Raw genomic sequence first — 26158 nt, forward strand, 5'->3', positions numbered from 1 at the left:
AAAATTTGTACTTGTGTATATTAGTTACTTTTTTTCTGAACTCTTGCATCAACGTTATAAATTCTTGTATGACTGATAAAGATAAATATTATGTATTTTTTAATGTACTAAAAATACATCTTCTATGTCAAAGTACGAGTATGAATATGATGAAAATGTTGAATTATCAATTTATCATTCAACTCCTCAAAGTCTTTGCTTAGTGATTTTGTGAACTTCTTAAAATTTCTCAATTTTTTAAACATTGAAAGTTTTATCATAAGAATTTAAAAAAAAATTAAAAAATTTAGAAGATACTTGGTTCGCCTATATGATTCCAACAGAATACCTTTTCGTTGACAAGATTTCTGGTCAATGATGGACCCTGGTTAGGATATATATATATATATATATATATATATATATATATATATATATATATATATATATATATATATATATATATATATTGTTTTAAAGTATGAGGGATAAAAAAATTGGTTTTGTTATAGATAAAACTAAAATAACTATTGAATTTAAAAACATGAAAAAAAATAATAATCACCTTTTTACTTGCTCACTTACTATTTATTAATAATTTGGTGACAAGTTGTCAATATCACATATAATAATAAATTAGTTTAAAATTTCAATTTTAGTATTTGATTGTTATTAACCATCTTTGAAATATATCAATCTTTGACAAAAATAAGAAATACATTTTACTTTAATCGAATGATTTTTGTTTTATGATCATCATCCAAACAAGATTACGAAATAAAATGGAAAATACATTTCTTACACACAATATAATTATTTATATTGGAAAAAATATGACTGAAAATCTTAGTTTTGATTTAGTTATTGATAAGTTCAATAATTTAAAATAACAAAGCAATCTATTATATGTATGTGATATCCCCGTCCGTATCCGTCATAATACCTATTTCTGCCTTATCCCCATCCCTGCTTAAATTTTTAAAATCTTAAGTCTATTAAATAAATAAATATATATATATATATATATATATATATATATATTATACTCTTTTTGATGTTTAATTCTTCTAATTGTTTGACTTGTCAAGAAATTCAATCGCATTTCCAAGATATTTTTCATCTATCACAACCTTTATGCAATTATCTTCAAATAATAAATGTTTTAAATATTTTTTTATGTTTCACAATTGAATATTTCTATTCTTTTCTAATATTTTTATTTATTATATATATTTTTTTATATGAAAATATTTAACACTCTCAATTTAAGTGTTCAATATCATAACCTTTCATTTACTAGATAATATAAAAAATTATCTTATTTATTCAATTATTATTAATTTTTGTTTCATTTGAAAAACTTTTTTGTTCTACAAAAATAATTTTCTTTTATTTATCAACCATCGACTAATTTATATTTGAAAATTTTTCTTGAATTTCTAATGTGTTTTTCGTTAAATGGGATTGTTTATATAGTTATTCTTGGAATTTGCTTTAATACATACTCATTCAAATGCTATTTTCACCCCTCTTTTCTTATCGGTGTTATTTTCACCTATTAGAGTGTTGGATGGACCTATATCAAGCAAAATTGGTATTTTAGTGAAATTCAATGTAAAAATGCTCCGTTCAACATTTGATGAATGTTTGGATGATAGGACTTTAGCACGAATTTGGAAGATCATGTGGTTGTGATCGCATTTAAAGGTTAGGCTCCTCGATGGAATATTTATACCTCATGGGCTGTGTATTACTTTAGTTAAAGATATATATTTAGATTATACGATAAAGTTGGAACTTTGTGGTACAAAATATATATATATATATATATATATATATATATATATATATATATATATATATATATATATGAAAAAAGTTGGCAAATTTGCGGTTTTGATTCCTTTTATTAGAGTAATTATAGATTTATTATTATTATTATTATCTCCTCAAGCAAAGAAGAGTTTAAGTTAGTTTATTTTGGTATTTGCGGCTGTTTGTTTTATTATTTTAGTTTTTGCAGAATTTGTGAAGATCTTTTTTAGTTATTTTATCATAGTTTAAGTTAAGGTGAACAATGATTAGTGGTTGCATCAGATATTTATGGATGTTCCTTGGATTTTTTTATGTGTTCTATGTTGACTATTAAAAAAATAATTATATTAGTACTCTTGTTAATATACTTTAAAATTTCAAAATCAATGTTTATTAATGTGTTTTGAAGGTACAACAGAAAAATAACAAAAAACAAAAAATATATTCTAGGTATATACGAAAATGTTCTTTTAGTATATTTATCTTTGTTGTATCAAAATTGGTATAAAAAAAGATGATGGTGTAGTTTATATAAGCTCTCTGTGTGTGCGCGCGTGTGCGTGTGTGTGTGTTTTGAGGGATTTGAAAAGATGAAAAGGTGTGTGGATAGGTGGATGACTCAACAAAAAGGTACGAAACTCCGTTCGTAAGACTTTCTGAGAGAGTGGTGGGAAATGGAACTTAAGGACTTCACCACGTATGTCTCTTGGAGAACAGTAGGGAGTGGACTCTGTCCTAGTGAATATGAGAGATTTTATCTTTGTGGGATGAATAATTGGTAAATTGTGCGTATTGATACAACTGGTGAACTTCGCTCGTAAGTCTCTCCGAGAGAGCAGTGGGGAGTAGACTTCATCCATAAGACTTTGGGAGTAGTGACACATTCTAACTTTAGTGAATAATGAATAATTAGTAAGTTACATGTGCGAGTTAAAGTTGATAACCTAATATTTGCTTAGTTATGGGAGAGTAAGAGGCTGGAAAGTGGAAACGTTGTGGGAATGTGTGATAATTGCAAAAGTATTTTATCGGGTAGTTTTGTATGAGTCGATGCATTGCGCTAAGATCATTTGTGTGTTGAGTTGGTGTGTAAGGTCATAAGTGGTTGCAGTGTTGCTTTAATAAATTTTTTGAGTTGTTTTGTAAGACTGCATGTGTTATGAACGATAGGATATGATCATGAGTGCGGTTAGAATGTTGGTCGAAGCATATGATGTGATTTTTATATTGTTCGATTGTGAATTATGATTTTAAGGTTGATTGTGTGTATGTTAGCTCACTCTTTTGTTTGTGTGTGACTACAATGATCATATTTTTATACATGAGCAAATGATAATGCAAATGCAATTAAAGATACACAACAGTTAGGAGATGTATTGAGATTTTAGTAGAAAGAGTTTTATTTTGGTAGAATAATGTATTAGAGATATTTAACTCTTTTTTATATTTGGCTTATTTGATAAATTACATTTTTTTACTGAGTTTGATTTTGAAATTTGATAAAGATTTTGAACTTTTTGTTCATAGTTAAGTTTTGATTATGATTAAGTCATTTGATAAGATGTTAATGACATCCTAGATAGGGTGTTACACTTTTGATGATGTGGTTGAGACTAACTGATGAAAGAAATTGTGAGGTATAAATTGTTTATGATTTATTGTTTGAGTTTATTAGTTGTGTATGAATTCATTGAATAGTATTTTAGGAGTCATAATTTAATTTTCTCCGTTGATGTTGCTAGACTTTTTAAGAAACTGTGGGGAGTGTGTTTATGAATAAGTTTGGAGACAATCATGTGTAAATCTTGATTGTTGTTCGAGAACTTCTTGTATTGTGTAACTTTTTATTTTGCACCCCAATTCCCCCATTATTTCCATTTTTGAAGCTTTTACTTCATGTACCCACACACTTACTCATACACTCCCACACTTTATATTTCCACTTTTACCCTTATTTTTAATTAAACCTAAACCTTTTCATATATACCATCTTTTTCAAAAAAAAAAAAATGTAAAAAGAAATTTCGTTTACTCTTTGATTTTTTTCGCACATGATACTTATTTTCAAACAATAAAAAATATTAAAAAAAATACAATTTTAGACAATAAAAAATCAATTTTAAATAATTTTTGTGGGTGGTTTGATATTTTTTATGTCTCCAATATTTTATAATTATTTATTTTTACTTTTTAGTGATATAATATAATAATTTAAGAGTGATTAAAATAATAAATTAAAATTAGGTAAAAGAATAGATCAAAATATGGTTATATTTTCTAAATTGCATTTATAGGATAAATTTATTTGAACCATAAGTATAGATTTATTAAATAAATAAAAAGATGAATGATGTATTCACATCACATGCCAACCCCTGTGACAAATTTGTTCTACCTTGTCTTCCGGATACAATTAAAAGACGCCCTCTGTTACTATCGCCACATACAAACACTATAAATTTCCTCTATAATCTTCTGTCTATGTGGAATGATGTAATACTCATTAACCTTTTCAATACTACACAAACTTCTATTCTAAAAACTTATTATAACAGAGATCCATATAAATTAAAGATCAAATTTTATTATAGTATAAAACTAAGGATATATCTTTCTTTATTATATATGTCAATTTTGTAAAGATGATTCTTGTAATACTTCTTTCGAACAATAAAGAGACGGTATTGGAAAAAAAATGTTAAATATATTTTTTACTTTTAAACAATTTAATTTTTTTTTATATTTAAATTAAATGATATATCTAAGTGACATGTTTGTTATGTAAATTAAGCTCTACAATAACCTATAATATAATCACATTTAATTTATTGTAAACATGATTTCATAAAATATAAGGATAAAATGAATACATAATTTATTTTATGAACGAAAGATAGTTTTTTTAAATAATTTAAAAATAAAATATATTTCTCAAAAGAACACATCTTAGCACTTTTTCTTAAACACGGTTGAAGTTATCGATAACAATAAATTTCCTTCATTTTAGGTTGAATCAGTAACTTCTATCCTATGATTAGTGGCTTTTACTTTGACAATGGAAATCCAAAGAGCATTTAAGTGAAGGGAATAAATTTGCATGAATCTCATGAGAAAAGCCGAATTCATAATTGGGAGCTATCAAGATTATTGCTCAATAAATTTCCGAGGTTTCTGTTAATATCATTACAATTATTCTGCAGAGTGAAAGAGACTTCCATTAAATGAGTCTTTCACAAGCTGTCATTATTTCTTGAATCTGCCACTGCAGATAATTAGATTAGTTAAATGTTTTCTCGTCAACTCAACTTGTCAAAATTTCAAACTTCACACGAAATCATGATTTAAATTTTGAGATTCTTCTTGCTTAACAGGGAAAGAATCATTTTAATATATGTTCGAAAGATAAGAAATATCTGAAGATATTATTATCTTATGAAATTTTAAAACATATCAGATGATGTCGTGGAATTTATTTTTCTCTGTTTTTCTTGTTGGAATTCTAACATTTTTGTAATAATTAACTAGTGCAATGCATAAAAAAAAAAAAAAAACTTCTCTTCCTTTCATCTAGTCATGTCGATGTATTCTTTCCTTGCTTTTTCCTATTTTCTCTCCTAAAAATGATATTATCCACTTCATATTTTAAGGTGGCTATGTTGACCAACAAAGAACGAAACAAATTTCTTCCTTCCCAAGGCACGAGCAAAGAAAATTCTTTCTGCTTGGAATTTTATTTTAGCTCAAATCAAAGTCATTACTTTTGCAAGTCATGCTGAATTTGTTGTAATCATGAAATGGATTCAGTGACTCTAGACCATAGGCTAGCACGAGAGTTTTACTTTTCTCTACCTTCCTCAACACGTTGGAGACTTTTCATTTCGACTCTCTCCCACCACTATAAAGCTTCCCCTCTGCAGTGCTTAAACCACAAAAACTTATCAAAAATTGATCTAAACTTTGTGGAACAATTAGCGATGAATAATATCATCAGAGTGGGACTACTTCTGTGTTCAGCTTTGCCTCTTTTAAGCTGTTTCATGGAACTTTTTGTTGCTGCCACTGCTTCTCAACCACACTGCGACACAGTGTCCGAGGAAAGTGAGTTGAACAAGAAAAAAGACGATGATGCATCAGTCTCTGCTAACGTGGCAGCTCAAAAGCACTTTCGTCAAATTCAACGCATATGTTAAGGGATCTTGGATTAGAGTTTTGAAGATGGTGATATAGAGTTTTTAATAGTATTCTACGAGTCATTTTTTATTTTCTAAGTTGATGTTGTTCGAGAGCTTCTTGTATTGTGTTAGTTGATTATTAGGATTGTTATTGTTGACTTCTGGAGTACAAGAAAATTTAGTACTGCACTGTGAGGAAGAGAGAGAACAAACGTTGTTAAATGTGACTCAAACATTGCTGTTCTGAATGATGAATGTATAATACAGAATAATTTATTCTTCATTACAATGATAAAGAGACAACCGATTTTAGCTGAGTTGATATTTAATAATATGGCCGTAAATTGAGGATGGTGTTGTTGGGGACACTGATTTCATTTCCTGAACTTAGTTTGTTCCTGTCTTCCTGAGGTGAGTGAGACTGGAGCATGACTTGGTGGGGCATCTGTGTCTATGATTAACTTTTTTCTCAGACTTATCGACCAATTATTCATCAACAGCGTAACTTTCAAAATCCAGTATCTGTATAACATTTGGGGCATGCATGCTTGCATCAGATTGATTTCAATGGTGGTGAATTTCATTTGCATCAGTCTTATCAGCTTGAAAACAGGTAGGCCAAGTTCGAGTTAAAGCATATGAATGTAACTTTCACAATCAATTTGTTTCCCTTTGATTCATTTAACTATCTCTTAATGCTCAGACAAGAAAAACAAAGAAAATTTTCGAACCAATGACCTCATAAACAAGGTTTTTTTAATTAAATGAATTCCAGGAGAGTGTAATTAAGTAGACAATGATTTACGTTATGCTACGGAACTTGTTCGGTTACAAGCTTTGGGTTGATTACGTACAGTTGAAGTTAACTAAAACACTTAAAAACACGATCAAGACTAAACACGCAACGCTTGAGGAGTTGGTAACAGATTTTTTAGTCAAGGTTTGATTTTGTAGAACGTGATAAATTATTTAAAGAAAAGTTACTGAATGCTTGCATTTTTTAATTAATGTATTCATTTTTTAACGTTACCAGAACTCTACCAAATTCTAAAACTCAATTGTTGAGGAGTTACTATTTATATGTAAACTATAAATACGAGGGACCAATTAGTACAATGAAATCAACACCCTAATCTTTGATATATATTCCAGCTGAACTCTGACGTGTGCTACACAACTAACAACTATTGAGCACTTCATCAGCACGAACTGCACATGCACATCATCAGCACATTATTTGATCTAAATCACTATACGACACTTATTGTGCGGTTAATAAGATCGAATTATGTGCTAATTTCTAGAACGCACAACACATTAGAGGCACTTTGTTATATGGTTGTAAAGAGGCATTAATGTGTTTCATGGACTAAGTACAGCTTCTGACCATCCTTAATCATGTCCACATCAGTAATTTTGCCACCATCTTCTGATAAAATACAAGAATGGCCAGAAAATTTTATTTGTTCTGCCGCTGATTTGATTAGCTCTTCGATGGAATGTGGAATCCATAGTACAATTCCATGTCTTCTATTATCTTTCGGATCCCACGGATGGAAAGGGAAGACTGTGCACTTCTTTGGGTGCATTTTATCTGAAAAAGATAGATGAAATTAAGGTTTACAGCACTTAGTGAACTAGAGTCTTCAAAAAATAGAGATGGTCAGGCATAACAACAAAAACATATGCACATCAATTGGAACAATAATGTTTTTTAGTCTGCTAGCTCTTCATGGAAGAGGTAGAACTAGATGCATAACATTCATGTAATTGTTTTTCTTAAACATTGTGTTTGAGAGACAATGAAGGAACAATGATTGAGAGACAATACAGTTAAGGAACTATAATAAAGTTAACCCCAAAATTAAAATTTAACAAAGAAAACTAAGCAGAGAATTAAGAGAAAAGGTGTAAAACATTGTCCAAAAAGAAACAATGTCAGTAGTAGTACCTGTAAAATCTTGGGAGGAATATGGGAATTCTAACAGTTGAGCAGATTTTGCATCTTCCAGCAACTTGATCAGATTCTTATTTCCACACATCCGGGCTTCATCAAGCGGGGTATTTCCCCATCTGTTTGTAATAAAATGAAAATGAAGGAAACTTTCTGTTATGCTATTTCGGCAAAATCATGTGAGGGAAGAAGAAAAGTACAGAAACTATATTGAGTAAGACTTGAAATTAGAGAAAACATGGCAGAAAAAGGAAAGTGTGATGAATGATACCTGTCTTTGGTAAAAACATTAGCCCCGGCATCTAATAGCAGCTTTGCCATGAAGTATAAACCTTCAGCTGCAGCTATGTGCAGAGGGCTTCGGTAATCATAATCTTTTAAGTTAGGATCCATGCCATTGGATAAAAGTCTTTTAAGGTAATCTGAATCTCCCCTTGCAACTGCTGTACACAAAAAACTACCAGCATTTTCGACCTTCATGGTGGCCCCTTCTTTAACAAGTAAAGAAGCAATCCGATCATTTCCATTCTTAACTGCTTCAAGTAAGGGCGTGTTCCCGAAGTTATCTATAAATTACCAAATAGGGATGGCTGTGTCAGTTCGTCAGCCAAAATCAAAGTAACTCGTAGAAATTTAATAAGTTTGACAATTACCTTTAATATTGACATCTACATGTTCATGAATAAGGAAAAGTGTGATATCTTCATGTCCTCTGGACGCTGCAAGATGCTGTCGGAAAAACAAAAAGGGGTTCATATCAGGAAAGTATTTCTTGTTATAGAATCCACATGTTGCTAAGTTATTATTTGCCAGAAACATCATAGATGAAGAGAAAGCAACAAAATTTTGTAAGACATCATAACAAGTTGCAAGTTCCTTACCAGTGGTGACCTTCCATCATAATCTGTTTTGTTGGGATCAGCCCCAGCTCGAATTAAGCCTTTGAGCTGATGTAGATCCCCATGAAAAGCTGCACCATTGACCTTCAAAGCAAGCTCAGCTTCTTGTTTTCCAATATGAAATGTGATGTCTGACTCCAACTGCTTACCTCGAAAAGACTCTTTTCCCTATAAAATAAGAAAAAAAATTAGGTGTCTCATGATGAGAAATTAGTAAACCACAATCTTCAATGTGTAAGTTGATACATCCATTGCTCGTTCAACTAGAGAGTAGCATAGAGTATTTTTAATTCATGTCAGAATCAGAAACTACAAAAGGAAGAGGATTCGAGAAATAGCATATATGAAATTATTACCTCTAGAAGGTTGTTTAATACTTTCCTTCCATCATAAAAGTATATGTCTAGGATATTTGTAAATGATTGTTTATCAAGTCGCAGGAGTCTACACAGTTCACAAACGCGGACAGTATATGGCTGAGGAATGTTGCAAAGAATAGATATTTCTCCAAATGAACTGTGACGCTGCAGAAGTGAAACAGTTTCTTCAGATCCATCTTCAGCTGTGCCTACTTCCTCCTGCATTGAAACAGCTTTGGGCACTCAAAAAACAAAAAAAAAAAATGAAATTTGTCTCTAGAATGTTCTTTATGAATCAGTTCTAAAATTCTACGAAGCTTCCTGTATCATAGACTACTTTGGACATGAATATTTTGTCTTGTGGAAAATTTACAAGATTCTCGGGCCCTTTGTTCATGCGAATACTTTCTTAAAGTATGCAATACAGAGTAAGAAAACGATATGAATAGCAGCATGACTATATTAAAAAAAAATCAGAAACCTTAGCACAAGAAAAATATAACAATTGAGAAATTGAGCAATTGTAGAAGTGAATGTGGAAATATAAAATCATACCAGCACTCCATGACAGACAAAATATAGTTGATCTACAACATTTCCTTGTTGCATTATAACTTCCCCTGGAAGAAAGAACTCCTCATGGATCCTAATAACCTGAAAGATCAGAAGAACATAAACTATAATCACTTCAACATTACACACTAAGAAGATAATGGACGATAAAAGAAAAACTCTCATTATTGGTACATCTGGTCATAACAAAAATCCTAGTAAATATGATTATTTCAGTCAATTAGATATATTTTGTGCAGTTAGTATTCTCGTTCAATCAAGTCCTTCAAGGATGAAATTGTTGTTGATTACATAGATTGCAGAGAAAAAAGTAACTGGAATCTACAAAAAACTTAAAACACTGATAACAATATCCAGTTTACCAGAAGGACTAATGGCATGAGAATAAACATGTTCCAGTGCTAAAAAGTCTATAGAACAAAAAAATTACTTGCCAAACAAAAAAGAGCGGGAAAGGGCTGATTATATCAGTTTTCGTTGTAATTTGTAGATTATAGTAAAAGTACAAAGTTGAAAGAGAACTCTGTATGCAAAAAATACAGATAATATTAATTCCATTTCATATTGACATGTTAGGCAACGGAAAAACGTTACTTACAATCTGGTTGATGAATTCTGCAGAGCATCCTTTAAAAAGAGGAACCTTTTCAATGTATGGCAAGTATAATGTTTGAGATATCTGCAAAAGGTAATCAGATCATTACATCATCCGTGATCAAAATGACGGAAATAATAAAATATGTCCTTGTCTAAAGGTATAATTCAAAGCTAGTACTGACTGCGTTATCATATTACGAGACTTTCTCTTTATTTTATGTATAAGCACCAAATTATACTCTATGCTGGGAAAAAGTTGTCTGCAGATTTTTTCCAACATACACCACTAAGAACTTGATGAAATGATAAATCATTTAGCACTAAACTGTTACTTTCAACACTAAACTGACATTTCAAATAGCATTTTATACATCTATTGTAGATTTTCCTTCCTTACACGTTACCATACTTGTATACTAGTACATTTATCAGAACTTTGACAACAGTAATCTAAACAGACAAAAAGTAAGGAGGTGATTCATAAAAACCAACAAAATGTGAAGAAATGTTAAAAATCATATAGAAGCAGGTGGGAAAACTATAAAATTGTAACGTCTTGAAACAAATGATGATAATTACTAGGGTGACATCCATAATTGACCACATATGAGGATCAAAGTCATTTTTTCTCTTATTACCTTAGCTCGAATAGAAATAGGGATATCCTGAATGACAGCAGCCTCAGTGTAGCTACTCTCATACTGTAAGCGCACATGGCCTTTAATTTGTTCACGGATATCCCTTCCAAGCTTATTTCTGTTCATATATTTCATAAGGTCTGTCATCTTGTCTCTAAACTTTTCAGTTTTTGACCCCTTGACTATCAAAGCTGTCATGTTACCAATCAAATAGGCACCAAGAATCATATCAAATGAAACGTATATCATTATGAATATCATCTCCCTCAAATTTACTGCATGTATATCTCCATAGCCTGTGGAAGAAATGGTCACAAACATGATTCATTCAGGGAAATTTAAAAAGAGACAACATAACATACATTTTGAAAAAAAATCTGCAGATATCTATGAAAAAATATGTTTATCTGGAATTTATAACCATTTAAAATTGTTAGTCTTTTTAGATTTGGTGATGAGTGTAATGTTTTTGAACAAGTGAAAATTTTGTTTTTCTAGTTTGAACAGATTGCATGTATTTAAATTACCTTTACAATTTATAATTGATTTAAGGCACCAAGACAATGGTACGAAGTACTAATCAACTTTATTAATAACTTATCCTCGTTGGAAACTGATTAAGCACCTTACTTGTAATTGATTGCAATGAAGTCATGAGGTGAGCACAAGGTGACCTATTAATTGTAATTTATTTGCTGAAATTTCTTGATATTTGTTTAATTTGATTTATTTAAATAAGCTTGTTGTGATTGATTTATTTGAAATCCACTAACAACGTTTCAACTAAAACTTAATACATAATTTTTCATTAAATCTTAAAAATTAATTTAGTAAGATTTTGAAATATATTAATTCCTTCATCACAATTTGAGAGAAATACTTCAAATCAAATGATTTTGTATTAAATAAGTTCAGATGATTTTTCTGCTTTATTTTTATTTGAGTCAAGCTTTATTGGGGAAAGATCACTCACCAATGTTTTAAAGTATCCAAACATGTTGTTATGAAGCTACGCTAAAAACAATGTAAACTAACGAATACATACAGTAGCACCCTACTTGGGACACGAGCAATTACCACAGACAAGTCTAAAACTACTGCAAATTTACTTATTCTGCTGGACATTCCATGAATTAAGAAGACTATTTTTTTCTTATCCTAATATATCACTCAAACGGTAAGCTAAGCCACTCCAAAAGAATGTAACAAGTGAGGTTTTATCCTTCTAATATCCTTTGTTTTTCCGAATTGCTGAGAGCTTTATACTTACAAATAACAGATTTGAAATGTTATCTTTGTCCAAAACTAAAAGCAATTTTTGTTAGAAAAAAGGAAGAGTTTGGGAAGCATTCTAGGAGCTTTCAAATTCAAGAAGTGGGGATAGAGTAGAGGGCTATTTTTTGTCGCGTTACTAGGAGAAAGAAATCTATAACCTTAAGCTAAGGTGGAGGAAGATTTTGTTGAAATCCATGTAAGCAAAAATGTTTCCATGAACTTTTGCTTACAAGTATATCCAGGGACCAGAAGAGTTTCTGACTATTGTCCGTCCATTTATTCATTACCAAACTATAAAAGCTTCAGCAGATGCAGAAAAGGTAACAGCGATAGCAGATATTAGCTATGGTTCACCATTCAGTAATCTCATAGCACCACAGGTGCTTTTGAGGTAACAATTTCGAGTGCTTTAGAGATTTGATCGGTGACAAAACTGTTCTGTTGCTTTATTTTTAAAAGCAACAACCATCAAGCAACCGTGACAAGTTTATGAGTAGAATTCGATGGTTTACTAAAGACCAACAACACTGACCATACCTTATCCTGCTAGCAAGGGTTGTTACAGTGATTGAACCGTCCAATTGGACTCTAACATACGAATTTATCACTAAATCTATTTAATTGGATAATATCTTTTTCTAATTGTTTCTCCTTCAGCGTGTTCGTTCTATTTTTGTACAACTAGAAAGGGTGAAGAAAAGACTCATCGATCAATGTCTTAGAGATTTTTCTAAATTTGAATTTGATTATCAATTGCCTAAAAACAACCCTCCGCTTCACTCCGAGTTGGACCGGCTATGTTAACTTTGACCACATACCATGATATAGGCAGAATTATAATAACTAATAAAGAAGAACAAACTAAATCGATTTTGCTGAATGAATAACATAAAAAAACGTACCAACTGTTGCCATAGTAACGATAGCGAAATACAGAGATGTTGTGTAGCGCTTCCAAAGATCAATTTCTCTGAAATGTGAATAACTATAGTCACCCAATTTTAAACTTCCTATCCATGTGTACCCTTCTTGTGATTCCGGTAGTGTAGTAGCCAAAAAGTAGAAAATGCAGGCTGCTGTATGGGTGCAGTAGAGTTCGACTACTATCAGTTTCACAATCCTGGTAGTAATGTAATTGACACGTATGTCCTTCTCCAACTTGTGGAAAAAACCTGTGACTTTCCGCACCCGGTATAATCTGATCCACAAAAGGTACCTCACTTCCTCTCTTCGTCCACAAACCTTCAATAACAAAGAAATTGCAACAAAATTAGATATCAAAACAAAAAGCTGTTGACATTTTAGCATATCAAATGCCATTTTCTGTACAGGTAACGTCTAAAACTAGCCAATATTAGTCTCGTATCATAGCTGAGTTGCACAGTGATTTAATTTACACCAGCTCACATTTAATAACAGGCTTCACGACTTCTTGTGCAGCAAAGTGATGTAAAAACATGACTAAATATACACTTAAGTCCCAAAACTTGTGAAGCGGTTCGATACAAAACAGAAACACACGTAAAGGGCAATGGTTCGTATACCACTGCTATGAGGGACAAAACTACCTCTATTACGTTACAAAAGACAAGTCAAATATCCGTAAGTACTAAAGTTCCATTACCATGAAATAAACAAAATGCTAAAAGAGAAAAAGGCAACTTATCTTTTCAAATTCTAGTATTGAGACAGAATGTCAGGATACTACGGAACTTTTCTGTGACGTTTTAATAAATGATATGTTAAAGAGCGTCAAAACAATTCAAGATAAATAGTATAGAGACTCAAGAAGTTTGGGTTTTTCTGGAAGAAGTATAACCTTGAAGATGATGTCCCATGGCATACACCCAAGAAGATCAAATACGAAGTCAGATTTTAGATACCTACATGAAAAGAAACATGTAAGACATAAATCAATTGAAAAAAGGACACCTACAAATAAAATATTTGTAACCAATTGCGGATTTTCTCAAAGACCAAAGGCATAGTTATACAGGAGCACAATAGAAACTGATGTTAGATAATAATCATAAACAGCATCAGTAATAATGACATGAAGAAGAACATCATTAAAGAGAAGAAAAAAGAAGTAAAAGTTTACCGCAGAGCTATAGGTGTTCGCTTATAGACCATACGATAGGTCTGGCTGTCTCTGTAAGCAACAAAGAATTGCAAGAAAATATCGAAGAAAAAAGCAATTTGTCCAATGATGTCCAGAATAAAGAGATTCTCAGGTAAGCCACGAAAAAATCCGAACTCCATTGGGGTGAAGAAGGATGAATACACTGCCCATAGTAATATGAACTTTGTCCATGCCCGGTACCACCTGCAGTGCCCATCACCATAAGCATCAAACAATTTCGTCTTACACAACTATCAGTAGTTTTCTTAAGTGAGAGAGCACACTCTATGATTCAACAAAGAAATGTGTATCGAAAATATGAAGCAAGGTCATCAAGTAGTTCGGTTACCAGAATCAGTAATGCTTCATTACTTTAATTTATTCGCGCAAGCGAGCTATCTTGCTCAAAAGATGAAACGTGAGACTCTAATATCTGATTATTTCTAACTTCAAAATCTTTTTTTTCTTATTAATAATTGCAAATCTCATAAATATTCTTAAGTAATTTTCAAACCTGATTAATTTTGTTAGAAAGTTTATTTTGAACTTGGCAAATATTCTCACTGCTTCACGTTTGAGTTCGTTCTATAAAGCTTAGGAAACTTCTCTCCCAGGACAAAAGATCGGCCTTATTTAGCTCTCCTTCCGGATTCCCGCACCAAACCAAAACCCACTCCCGAATATATATATATATATATATATATATATATATATATATATATATATATATATATATATATATATATATATATATCAGATTTGCGTACTAAATATAGTTTTTTTTTTTTCAAATATTCAACTGTCTGGTGGAGACAAAACTGAGATATCAAAATATGACATAAATAATTATATAGCATGAGTGTCAAGTCAGTCCTAACATCAAGTGTGTAAATGTCAAAAATGACAGTTGATTATTCCCTTCTAAATTGGAGTTGAAAATCTTGTTGACAGTCTACAATTTGACAGTAAGATTATTTTAACAAATTACGTTAACTATATGTACATTTATATTAAATGAAAATTTAATATATATTGTTATTATTATTCCTAAGAAAAAAAAGTGAAAAAAAAAATCATTTTGATAGAGTGGTTGTACACAGTGTGAGTTTGTAAAGAATATAGCCCGTCCAAGTGTAAAATGTATGAGTCACTTGATGCACACAGCTTGATGAGAAATTAATAAAATTGAAACTATATAAAAATATAAAAAATGTAAACTATGACTAATGAAGTAGATGGTTATGATAAGATGGACAACGAAGCAAAATCACATGAATTACGGACCCAGCCAGCACATGCCGCGTGTGGCGGGAGGGAAATGAACCTTCATTTCAAACTTGCCTACATCTAATCCAACCTAAATACATCTCACATGTTCTCTTTCAACACAACCACCGTTCCCTACACCCCACTTAATAGATCACTGCTGTCTGATCAAATTGATGGAATCATATAGCAACAAGATTCAAGCCTACCTTGTTGAAGCCCGTACCGTATCTATTTCTTAACATTTTATGTCTTTAACTCAGCACGTCATTAATTAACTATATTTTGATTTTACTAATGCAGCTATTATTTACTTATTATTAACTTATTGCACTTTATATTTTATTACTAAGTGAATTTTCTTCGCTGGTTTTATTTGCATATCTTAACATCCAGCATTTAGAAAAAAATATTTAAAATATAACGAGTATGTTTACATAAAATTCTCTGTAAATATTTTTAGAAGAAAAGATAAATTTACTTGAAAAGTAAAATTTAATTCGTGAATAATTTAATTTTTAAAATATATGTCATATTCATTTCCAAAATTTTAATTTTTATCTTATGCACATACTAATGGAAGAAATATTTTATTTTTCATAAATATTTATTACTTATGGAAAAAATTAATGTATAGAGTGTCAGGTTCATATATAAATGTCATAACTTTTTTCTTAAACATCAAATATAAAGTTAATAAATAAATTAACAAGACAACACTAAAACTAGAAGAATATACTATATGTTTTATATTATCATCAACACAAACTATTACAAATATAAATTATTATATATGTTTAAAATTATATTAAGCTATGGCTAGTACACATACATTCAACTTTTAAAATAATAAGGATAAAAAATCTCAAAAATTAAATATCATCACAAAAACGACAAGGAAAAAAAAATATTAATAGTTCAATTAAACTTAAAGCTGAAGTATTTATTTCATTCTGTTTCTATCTGAATAAAAATAGCATTACTTCCTATACTTCTAGAAAAAGTCTATTTCTTTTTATCTGTCTTTTTAAAAGTTCAATAACACGTGTATTATTATGTTTAGTATACCTTTCATTTTCATAACACGTTAAAAATAATTTAAACATATATTTATCGTGTTAAATTGAAAAAAAAAACAAAGTTAAATAAAAAGCAGTAACTAATTTATTGAAATTAGAAAAAAGAATGTTATATTTATTATTCTTTTCTGGCAAATAATTTTGAAGGGGAGGGAGTAATAAAAATAAACCATGATTGTGATGATTAAAACCATGATCACTGAGTAACCAACCAGTAAATTATTGATAAATTAACCTAATCCTGATTGAAAGGAAGAAAGAGAGGAAGTTGAAGCAAACGAAACCTGTTATCAGGATGAATGACGAAGTCCTTGGAGAAGCCACAGATTCCCTGGAGAAGAGCTTGGCGACTGAACTTGCTCCATCTTGAGTTGAGTCCCAACTCATTCTCTATCAGATCGAACCGGCTCCCTCTCGATGATTTCAATCGGTCCCGCAGGTCCTGCACCTCGTACTCTTTCTCAGCGGAAGACGATGACGACGAAGACAACGACCGCGAATGAGAAAGCGGAGTCGAAGACGTCGTCGTTTGCTTCCCTTCCTCTTCCTCTTCCTTTGACGCCGCCTTCACATTCTTCTTCCCCGTCATTTTCAAAAGAAAATAAAAAAATAAAATAAAATAAACTCCCAGGAAACTGCTGATACTATTATTATTATGATCAAGCGATGTCAATTTTGCTTTGAACTACGGTTTCTATTTCCGAATTGATCTACGACGTCGTCTTGTAGTGTATATATATATACACGGGTGTGATGAAGGTGACGCGGTTGAAGAGAGCCACAAATGTTGGAAATGGAAGTTAATAGGTCACGGGAGATAATAGAGATGGATGTAGAAAGAAAGAGGGTTTATGTTATGGCTATGGCGTACAAATAACAAAAATGACGGTTATGAAAAAGACTTAAGGATCGAAATTAAGAGTGAGAGAGGCAAGGTTCTTCAATTTCCCTTCCTGTCAGGTCTCATAACCCCGCAGAGGGAGGACTCACTCCCTTTTATACACCACCACGGGCTGTCTGTCACATTCGAAAATTAAATAAAAAAAATACTAATAATATATCTTTAGTAAAAAAATATCATTATGAAAAAAAGCCAATGAGGTAAAATAAAACTCTTTCTATCTTTTACTTAATAGTACATCTCAATAATCTAAGAAATTGCTCTGGATTTCCCCTGAATTCTGGATTGAAAAAAATACACATATATTTGACATAATATAAAAAGTAATGTTAATTGAATGTAGATGGTTGGGACAAAAATTGTGTCACATCTTTAAGTTATTTTTTTGTGGGATTATTTTATGAATTTTGCTTGGTATGGTTGAGTTGGACTTGGGTTGTAAATGTGGTCACGAGTAATTGAAGATAGCGGCTGATAAACATGGGCGCAAATAGACGGTTGTCCACGGCTCCACGTGGAGTTTTTTTGGGTTTTTGGTATGTAAAATACTTCACCATATATATGAAATGTTATTGATTCGTGGTTTTAGATTATTGACATTTCGACCAAAACCAAACTTCATGTCGTAATGACAATTAATTATGTAGTTTTTGTTCATTAATCAACACAACAACAAGTGTCTTGTCTTGTAAATTGTGTGCTGTAAACATTGTTGACCTATTATTTTGTTTCTTCTTCGTGTTGGGACACCATCATTCTTGTTCAGATGTTTTGACACGTTGTGTGAGATAATCAAATTTATTGAAATCGATTTTCTACCTACATATAGGAAAATAAAAGGTTTGAATTCGTCGTGGCACCAAAATTTTGCAAAACCAGAGTTTAAATGGCCAACAATAATCACGTACTTTCTTTTCATTTTCTTCAAAGTCTAGAGAGTACGTAAAAGCAGAATATGTGCATGAGTTGATGATACTTTAAACAAAATTGTGAAGTGTCTTTGTCTTTGGAGAACACAATTTATGCATGAATTGATACTTTAAACATCTAGTGCCTTTGTTCCAGACCCACCTTACAGAAGAAAAATAACTATGGTCATCATTCACTTTTTCCTCCATTTCAAATTCATTTAACTTTCTTTTCCTTTTTTCTTCACGTAATTTATTATAATCTATTATTTGTTTTACTTTTTCTTTCTTTATCTTATTCTCAGCCTTCTCGGCTTGAGGTGGACATAATCACTGTCTCCACAGAACATTATTATAAAACAACCATCTGCTTTTGATTCTATAGTTGAATAGATTCCTAGACAGAAAAAAAAAAGATTCCTAATTCAAATATTAAACTTAAAAAAACTGTGATTGAGTTTAGATCACATTCCAAACCTGCTTTCAGGGTTGAAGTTCATCATGATCTAATCATTCATGGATCATGTCCCTTTTCCATCCAATTCTTTATAAAGATCACGTTCCATCTTGCCATGATCATGAAACTATGCACTATCATTGCATTGCATCAACATTCAACTACACTCTTGCACTCAAATCTCATAGTAATATGCATTAGGTTAAAGTTTGCATTACAGAGATACATCCATGTTCATCAACTAAAGCATCGGAGTTCAGAACGGATCGTCACAAAAATTCAGCCACAGATTCATGCCAACTATATATTGAATATATAATATATCAGAACAAATTCAATTTGGAAAATTTTGGTTAATTATATTGTTTGTTTCTATTTTTTATGTTAATATATGTCAATAAATTTAAAACAAAAACAATTCTAACTACTTGTGAATTTTATAAAATTATCGTTTAATTAATTATTTTTCTCAAAAAACTTATGGTCAAGATGTAGCTAATTTCATTAAGTTTGCTATGACACTTTGTTTACCATTAGTTTCGAAACTAGCTACTTTATTTATTTTAGGTAATGGTGAGGTTTTTTATCTTTTAGCACTTTAAGTAAATAAAGGCTTTAAACTTTAATATATATATATATATAGAAAAACATATATAATAAAAATATAAATTTATGGCGTACACGTATTTGATGATACTAAAAACTAATACCAACATGAACAAATTGATATTATGATATATTAAATGGATCAAACTGGATCTCCACAATTTCATCTTATACTTAAGAATCACCATTAAATTTGAATATCGACAAAATTTAATTTTTGGTAATGAATGTTAAATATATTCCTTTGAAAACGATAGAAAGTTAAATTAACAAAAATAATAAACACCCAGAGACCAGGTGAACCTTTTTGTTGCTAGACTTAGATAATTTGATTATGACAAGGGTATGAGTTGTATGCGTAAGGTGAACTAATCCACATCTGTTAATATTTTTTCATATTTTAATCTAGGTTATCTGTATATATGTCCCTTTTTCTTTCAACGTATAATGTATTAAACCAAAAGTTTTACAGTAAAAATAAACTATTATAATTCATTTCATTTCAATAGTAAAATATAGCCTTTATATTTTAAATAAAATATTTTTTTTATAAATGTAAGATTTGACCTTTGGATCACTGGATTAATTGGAAAAAAAAAAAGATTGTATAAAATTTAACGCAGAATGTTAAATTTTGGGCTTGAAAAAGAAGGGAACTTATCATCCACAACAAATTTACCTATTCTAAACAGAAGCGTATCTTAATTATAATGAGTATTTGGAGAGTTTAATTAATTATAACCACAAAGTCCACAACACATGAAATAAAATAATGTTAGTTATAGTTTAATAAGGAAATTTAGGTATTTGTTGTCACTAATCACCAATGGAACTAATTTGTGTTAATTAGCCATGGGATTGGGTTATCCACTATCCACACAACATGATTGTACCCACTGCTTTTGAGTTGTTTATAGAGCCACACAATAATAGTGCCTTCACCACTATTGCTTCTATGCACCTAATTTTCCTTATACTTTATTTTTCTGCAACTAAAAACTTATACATTATTTTGCTTATCGATCCACGTTGCTTGTTTGAAGGGAAGAGGAAATTAAGAATACTAGGTGTACTAATCTGCTATTTATAAACTTTGAAAATCAATTAAACAAATTGCACATAAATCTGCTATTCACGGGTTTAATATGTTTTTTATCCCTTAATTTTCAGTAAATTTTAGAATTAGTCTATTTTGAAACTTTAGACCAATCTAGTCCTTGATCTTTCGAAATACATAAATTTAATCATTTTAATCAAATTTTAGTATGTTTATTTGATGTTTCGTACGCATTTCAAGATTGTATTTGAATTATTTATACTGTTTGACACATTTTTGCTTTAATGTTATGTCAAATACTTTTGTGAAACGTTAACAAAATTTAATTAAAATGACTAAATTCACGCATTTCGAAAGACGAATAACTAAATTGATCCAAAGTTTTGAAATGGACTAATTCCAAAATTAAGAAACCAAAAAAATATTTAATCCTTTATTTAAACCTATTCTCAAATTTCCTTCAACTCTCGTTTCTAAAATATTAATTAATAATTATTTAGGATTTACGAGGTGACGTAGGTGGAGGTTTTTCAATAGTCAAATAAATAAAATGTTTTATACAGTCAAAAAAGGGGGTGCATTGCACTAATTAAGAGATGTCATTTATTCTTTATTAAATTGCAAATAGGTTAAACATAAGTTTGGTATTTTGGGATAGACATATATAGGTTTTCTTTTATTTTCTTTTTTGGTTAATCAGATTAATAAACTATTAGCATGGTGGGGAGCAGCATGCATAAACCTGGCATATTCAAGAAATTAAACAACAAGATTAACCACTAATGGTGTTTCAAAATATGATTAACCAATAATGGAAATCTACTGTCACAGTCCACATTCTATTCAAATTTTTAAACTCCTTTAATGAAGCATTTTTACATCAACAACACTGAAAAGGTTGACGATACCAAAAAGAAAGGAATAAAAAAATTAGGGAGCACAATCCTGATCCATTTTCTTATAAGAAAATCAAGAGAGAAGTAATGTCACGAGACATATCAATTATCATACGCGTATATATATTATTATGATAAGAGTATAATTATTTATCATAAGCGTATAGTTATGTATCATAAGCGTATAACTAAAGATAGATAAGTAACGTTTCTTCTTCTTCTTCAAAATGTTACCGTTTCACCCTTTCTCTTTCTATTGTATTTGTTTATCTTCCTTTATTATACAGCAATGAAATTATAACTTTTGTTTGGTACGTAGTGAAAAGAATTGAGAAAAGAAGACGGTGTACGTGTTGTTTTTCTTCACTATAGAAAGAACGAGTTTATCTTAATGATTTATGATGTTTAATATTTATTAACCATAAAGATTATAAAGAAATTAAAAGATTTTACAGTATACAATATATAATTAAGAATGAATCTTATATGTGCATGAATCGATGAAGGTAGTAAAAATGTCACAGGAAGCTAATCTTTTTTTTACGAAAATTATGTAATTCCTTTTAAAATTTACTAAAATGGATAACTTTTAAAATAATTATGGATATAGATAAATCATGTCATTTTGACATAATTTCATTGTAATAAAATCATACCAGGTAATGCAACTTTAGTGCATTTTTTACAGTATGACCTGTCAACGTCCCCATCCAGATCCCTAGTCAGTTGGATCAAGGATAAATGGCCGAAGGTTGCCCGCTACAGGCGGATGGTTCCTTGGATTGTTGATGTGACAATTTTTTCGGAGTGATTTTAGGAAGCTCACGAACCGAGCGGTCAAGATCTGCTCATTCTAGTGAAACTTTGTCACCATAAATAGGGTGGCTCTGACAGCACGAGCGGCCCATCGGTTGGTCAGACACGATAAAACCAAAACCTTCAAACTAAGGTAATAGAAGTCAGGAATCAAATTTAAAAAGTAATTGGGCCACAATTAAGAAAATCCTAATTACATGCCCACATCAAACACTCTAAATAGGAGTCATTGGTAAACACATTCACATCACATTTATTATAGCATTAATTGCATTTACCCGAACTAACTTAAGCATCAGCATCAGAGCCTTATACACAGGTACCCGATGGTCTGGACACCCGAATGGATGGAAATGAGAAGAAATTGAATGGTAGAAAAGAAGAGAGAATGGAAGGGTGAAAGTTGAGACTACAAGTTGAGTGTTAAAGATAGGTGTTTGACTCCTGTAATCGAAACACATCTTAAACTAAAGTTGTATTAAATGTCAAAATTTTAATTTAGTTTTGATAGAAGTATTTTCAAGTAGTATAATTTTAATTTAAAATACTCTGAATTAAATTCGTATCACCTTGATGTCACTTAACTAAAATTATTTTAAATTAAAAATCATGTTTCTCTAACAATTTTCTCACAATAAAATCATATAATTTTGACACAATTTATTATTGTCCATAATTTGGTTAAAGGTTAATCGTTTCAATAAACTTAAAAAAATTACGCTACTTTAATGAAAAAAAAAGAATCTATAACTAAAAGATTAATGTGACATGGCATGGGTTATTGATAAATGGTGGTGGTACACAGAAAAATTAGTGGTTGCTGTCTCACGAAACCACTCGCTCTGAGTCACATTGTGGAAGTAGAGAGAGGTGACTTGTATGTACACAGTACACGCATGCCACTTTTGTTTGCATTTCCTCTGCCATTAGATTCAGACCTCAACGATAAAAATATACTGTCATCCACAACAACAAAGCGTGAAATCATATAATGTGGATTTTAAACATAAAGCGACATTGAATTTTTGTTCTCTACCAAGGAAACAAAAACTTCAGTTATTAAACTTAAACTCGCGAGTGTTTGTATACTTATCACAAATGAATTCAGTTTGGTCGACACTCCACCACCAAAACCTAAATTTGCACAAGTGTACACCAAAACAATGAAGAGTAAGTGTCTTGTCTTGTAATTTTATCTCTATTTTTGTCAAAAAAAAGTTAAATATAATTTTGTCCTTTGATTCTCGATCAAAATTAGAATTAATTTATTTTTGAAATTTTAACTGAATTTACTCTTCTATTTTATAAATGTGTGTATTTAATTGTTTTAATCGAATTTTGTTAAATTTATTTGATATTTTAAATAAATATATTTCAGGATAATATTTGAATTGTTTATCTTTTTAACACATTTACATATTAATATTAATCGAAAAATATGTTTGAAAAGTCTTTAAAATATTAAATAAATTTAATAAAAATTAATTAAAATGATTAAATTCATATATCTTTAAATATAAAAGATTAAATTAGTTTAAAATTTTAAAAATAAAAATTAATTCTAATTTTTATTAAAAATTAAATACTAAGGAACGTATTTAAGAAAAAATAATTGTTAGACACTGATTAATGGCCGTACACGCGAATGGCTGGGCATCAGTGTCCCTGTTGAATAATTAAAAATTTGTTATTGTTGGAAACATCGGTTAAAGTGTTAAAGTGTGATGCATTGTGAATTGTGTTAGGAAAACAGCAAGTGGGTACTTTTTTTTATCTTCAATTTGGTGAAGCTTTGATACGATGATTAACAGTTGTGAACAAGAAAATGCAGAGACATGTAGTAATAGTTAGAAGTCTTAAACCTGGGCATACTGGTCTTAGCAGTCAGCAATACTCAAAAAAAATAAAATAAATAAATAATTTGCATAAACAGTGGGTGGGTGTCTGTAGAGATGACAAATAAACCCGTCCCCGTGGGTATTGCCCGAACCCGTCCCGTTTTGACGGGGAATCCCCGCATTGACTGGGTATGGGTATGGGTATGGGGAATCCCCGACTTTTTCAGTTGGGTATGGGGATGGGTATGGGGATGTACATATACCCGTCATAATACCCGTCCCCGCCATATCTCCATTTTCGTTTAAATTATTAAAATATTCACAATTAATCAAGTAACCCCTATATATATATATATATATTTTTTTTCTATTTTTTATTTCTTTTAATTATTTCATTTGTCATGAAACTCATTCTCATCTCCAATATATTTTTTATCTTATCATAACCTTTATGTAATTATGTTAAAATGATGTATGTTAATTAAAAAAAAATTATGCCTCACATTTGAATATTTATATTATTTTTTAATATTTTTATTTATTATAAATTTTTCTTTCACATGAGAATGTTTATACTCTCAATTTAAGATAATATAAAAAAAATTCTTTACTTATTATTATTATTAATTTTTGTTTAATTTGAAGAACTCTTTTGTTTCATTAAAATAATTTTCGTTATTTTTCAACCATTAATTATATGTTAATATTTGAAAAGTTTTCTTAATTCTCTAAGATATTTTTCGTCTTATCATACTTTAGTTATACATTTGATTTCCTTGGTGTGATTTTTTTCGATAGTCTCTCAAATTATTTCTAAAACACACATTTGTTAGTTTTTTAATATTTTTATTTATTTTTTTTATTTTCATCATGTAGAATAATATTTCGATATATTTTATCTAATTATTTTTTATTTTATAACTCATTATTAATCATAATGTAATTTTTTCACTTTAAATTCTGTTTGAAGTGGTTAAAATTTTATATATATATATATATATATATATATATATAATGATATTTAGGAATAGTATATGATAATTCACTACAAGAAAAACATGAAATGGTGACTGATTTAGTCAGTAACCCATATCAGTCACTATTTTTCGTCATTGGTGGTAGTAGTTGATTTATTGTCTGAATCAATGACTAAATTAGTGACCGATTCAATGATCGAATCTGTACTTGATTTAGTGACCAATTTAATTACTAATTTATATGTAATTTAATGACAAATTTTTTGGTCACTAATGATATTTCTATTTAATTTTAACCACTTCAAACATAATTTAATAATTAGTTCTGTAAGGTATTTTTCATTTTATCATACCTTAATTATACATTTGATTTCCTTTGTGCGATTTCTTTCGATAGTCTCTCAAATTATTTCTAAAACACACATTTGTTAATCTTTTAATATTTTTATTTATTGTTTATTTTCATCATGTAGAATAATATTTCGATATATTCTATCTAATTATTTGTTATTTTATAACTCACTATTAATCATACTGTAATTTTTTCCACTTTAATTGTATAAATAACTTTTATTTACTACAATATAAAAATTTAATGTAATTGCTATGAATATTTTTTTGTCACTATCCAACATATATTGAAGTTCAAAAGATACAAAATCTATGTCAAAATTTTATTATTTGTTCTTTGTGTCATTTTGATCAAGTGATGTATTATAACTTTTATTAGTGTATAAAAAAGAGATTCATTATAATTTAAAAAATTGAAGTAAACAAACATTTAAAATATATTTTAATTTGAATATTTATTTTCCTTTTATTATTATGTTTATTATTTATTCTTTGTGTCATTTTGATCAAGTGATATATTATAACTTTTATTAGTGTATAAAAAAGATATTCATTAGAATTTAAAAAATTGAAGTAAACAAACATTTAAAATATATTTTAATTTAAATATTTGTTTTCCTTTT

The 26158-nt window shown here is 29.8% G+C and overlaps 1 protein-coding gene across 1 annotated transcript; it reads right to left on the reverse strand.

The window, feature by feature from the left end:
- Positions 1-7077: 7077 nt before the first annotated feature.
- LOC114194645 (potassium channel SKOR-like) lies at positions 7078-17703 on the reverse strand. Its single transcript, XM_028084994.2, has 13 exons — positions 17013-17703; positions 14363-14587; positions 14081-14144; positions 13164-13503; positions 10987-11282; positions 10350-10430; positions 9734-9832; positions 9176-9397; positions 8802-8987; positions 8574-8649; positions 8192-8486; positions 7918-8039; positions 7078-7560 (listed from the first exon to the last, which is right to left on the reverse strand). The coding sequence occupies exons 1-13, from the start codon at positions 17315-17317 to the stop codon at positions 7319-7321; spliced, it is 2553 nt and encodes an 850-aa protein (XP_027940795.1). The 5' UTR covers positions 17318-17703; the 3' UTR covers positions 7078-7318.
- Between the last annotated feature and the right edge of the window lie 8455 nt (positions 17704-26158).

This window comes from Vigna unguiculata, chromosome 8, assembly GCF_037176805.1.
Source record: "Vigna unguiculata cultivar grain cowpea cultivar isolate G323 ecotype 2 chromosome 8, ASM3717680v1, whole genome shotgun sequence".
NCBI lineage: Eukaryota > Viridiplantae > Streptophyta > Magnoliopsida > Fabales > Fabaceae > Vigna > Vigna unguiculata.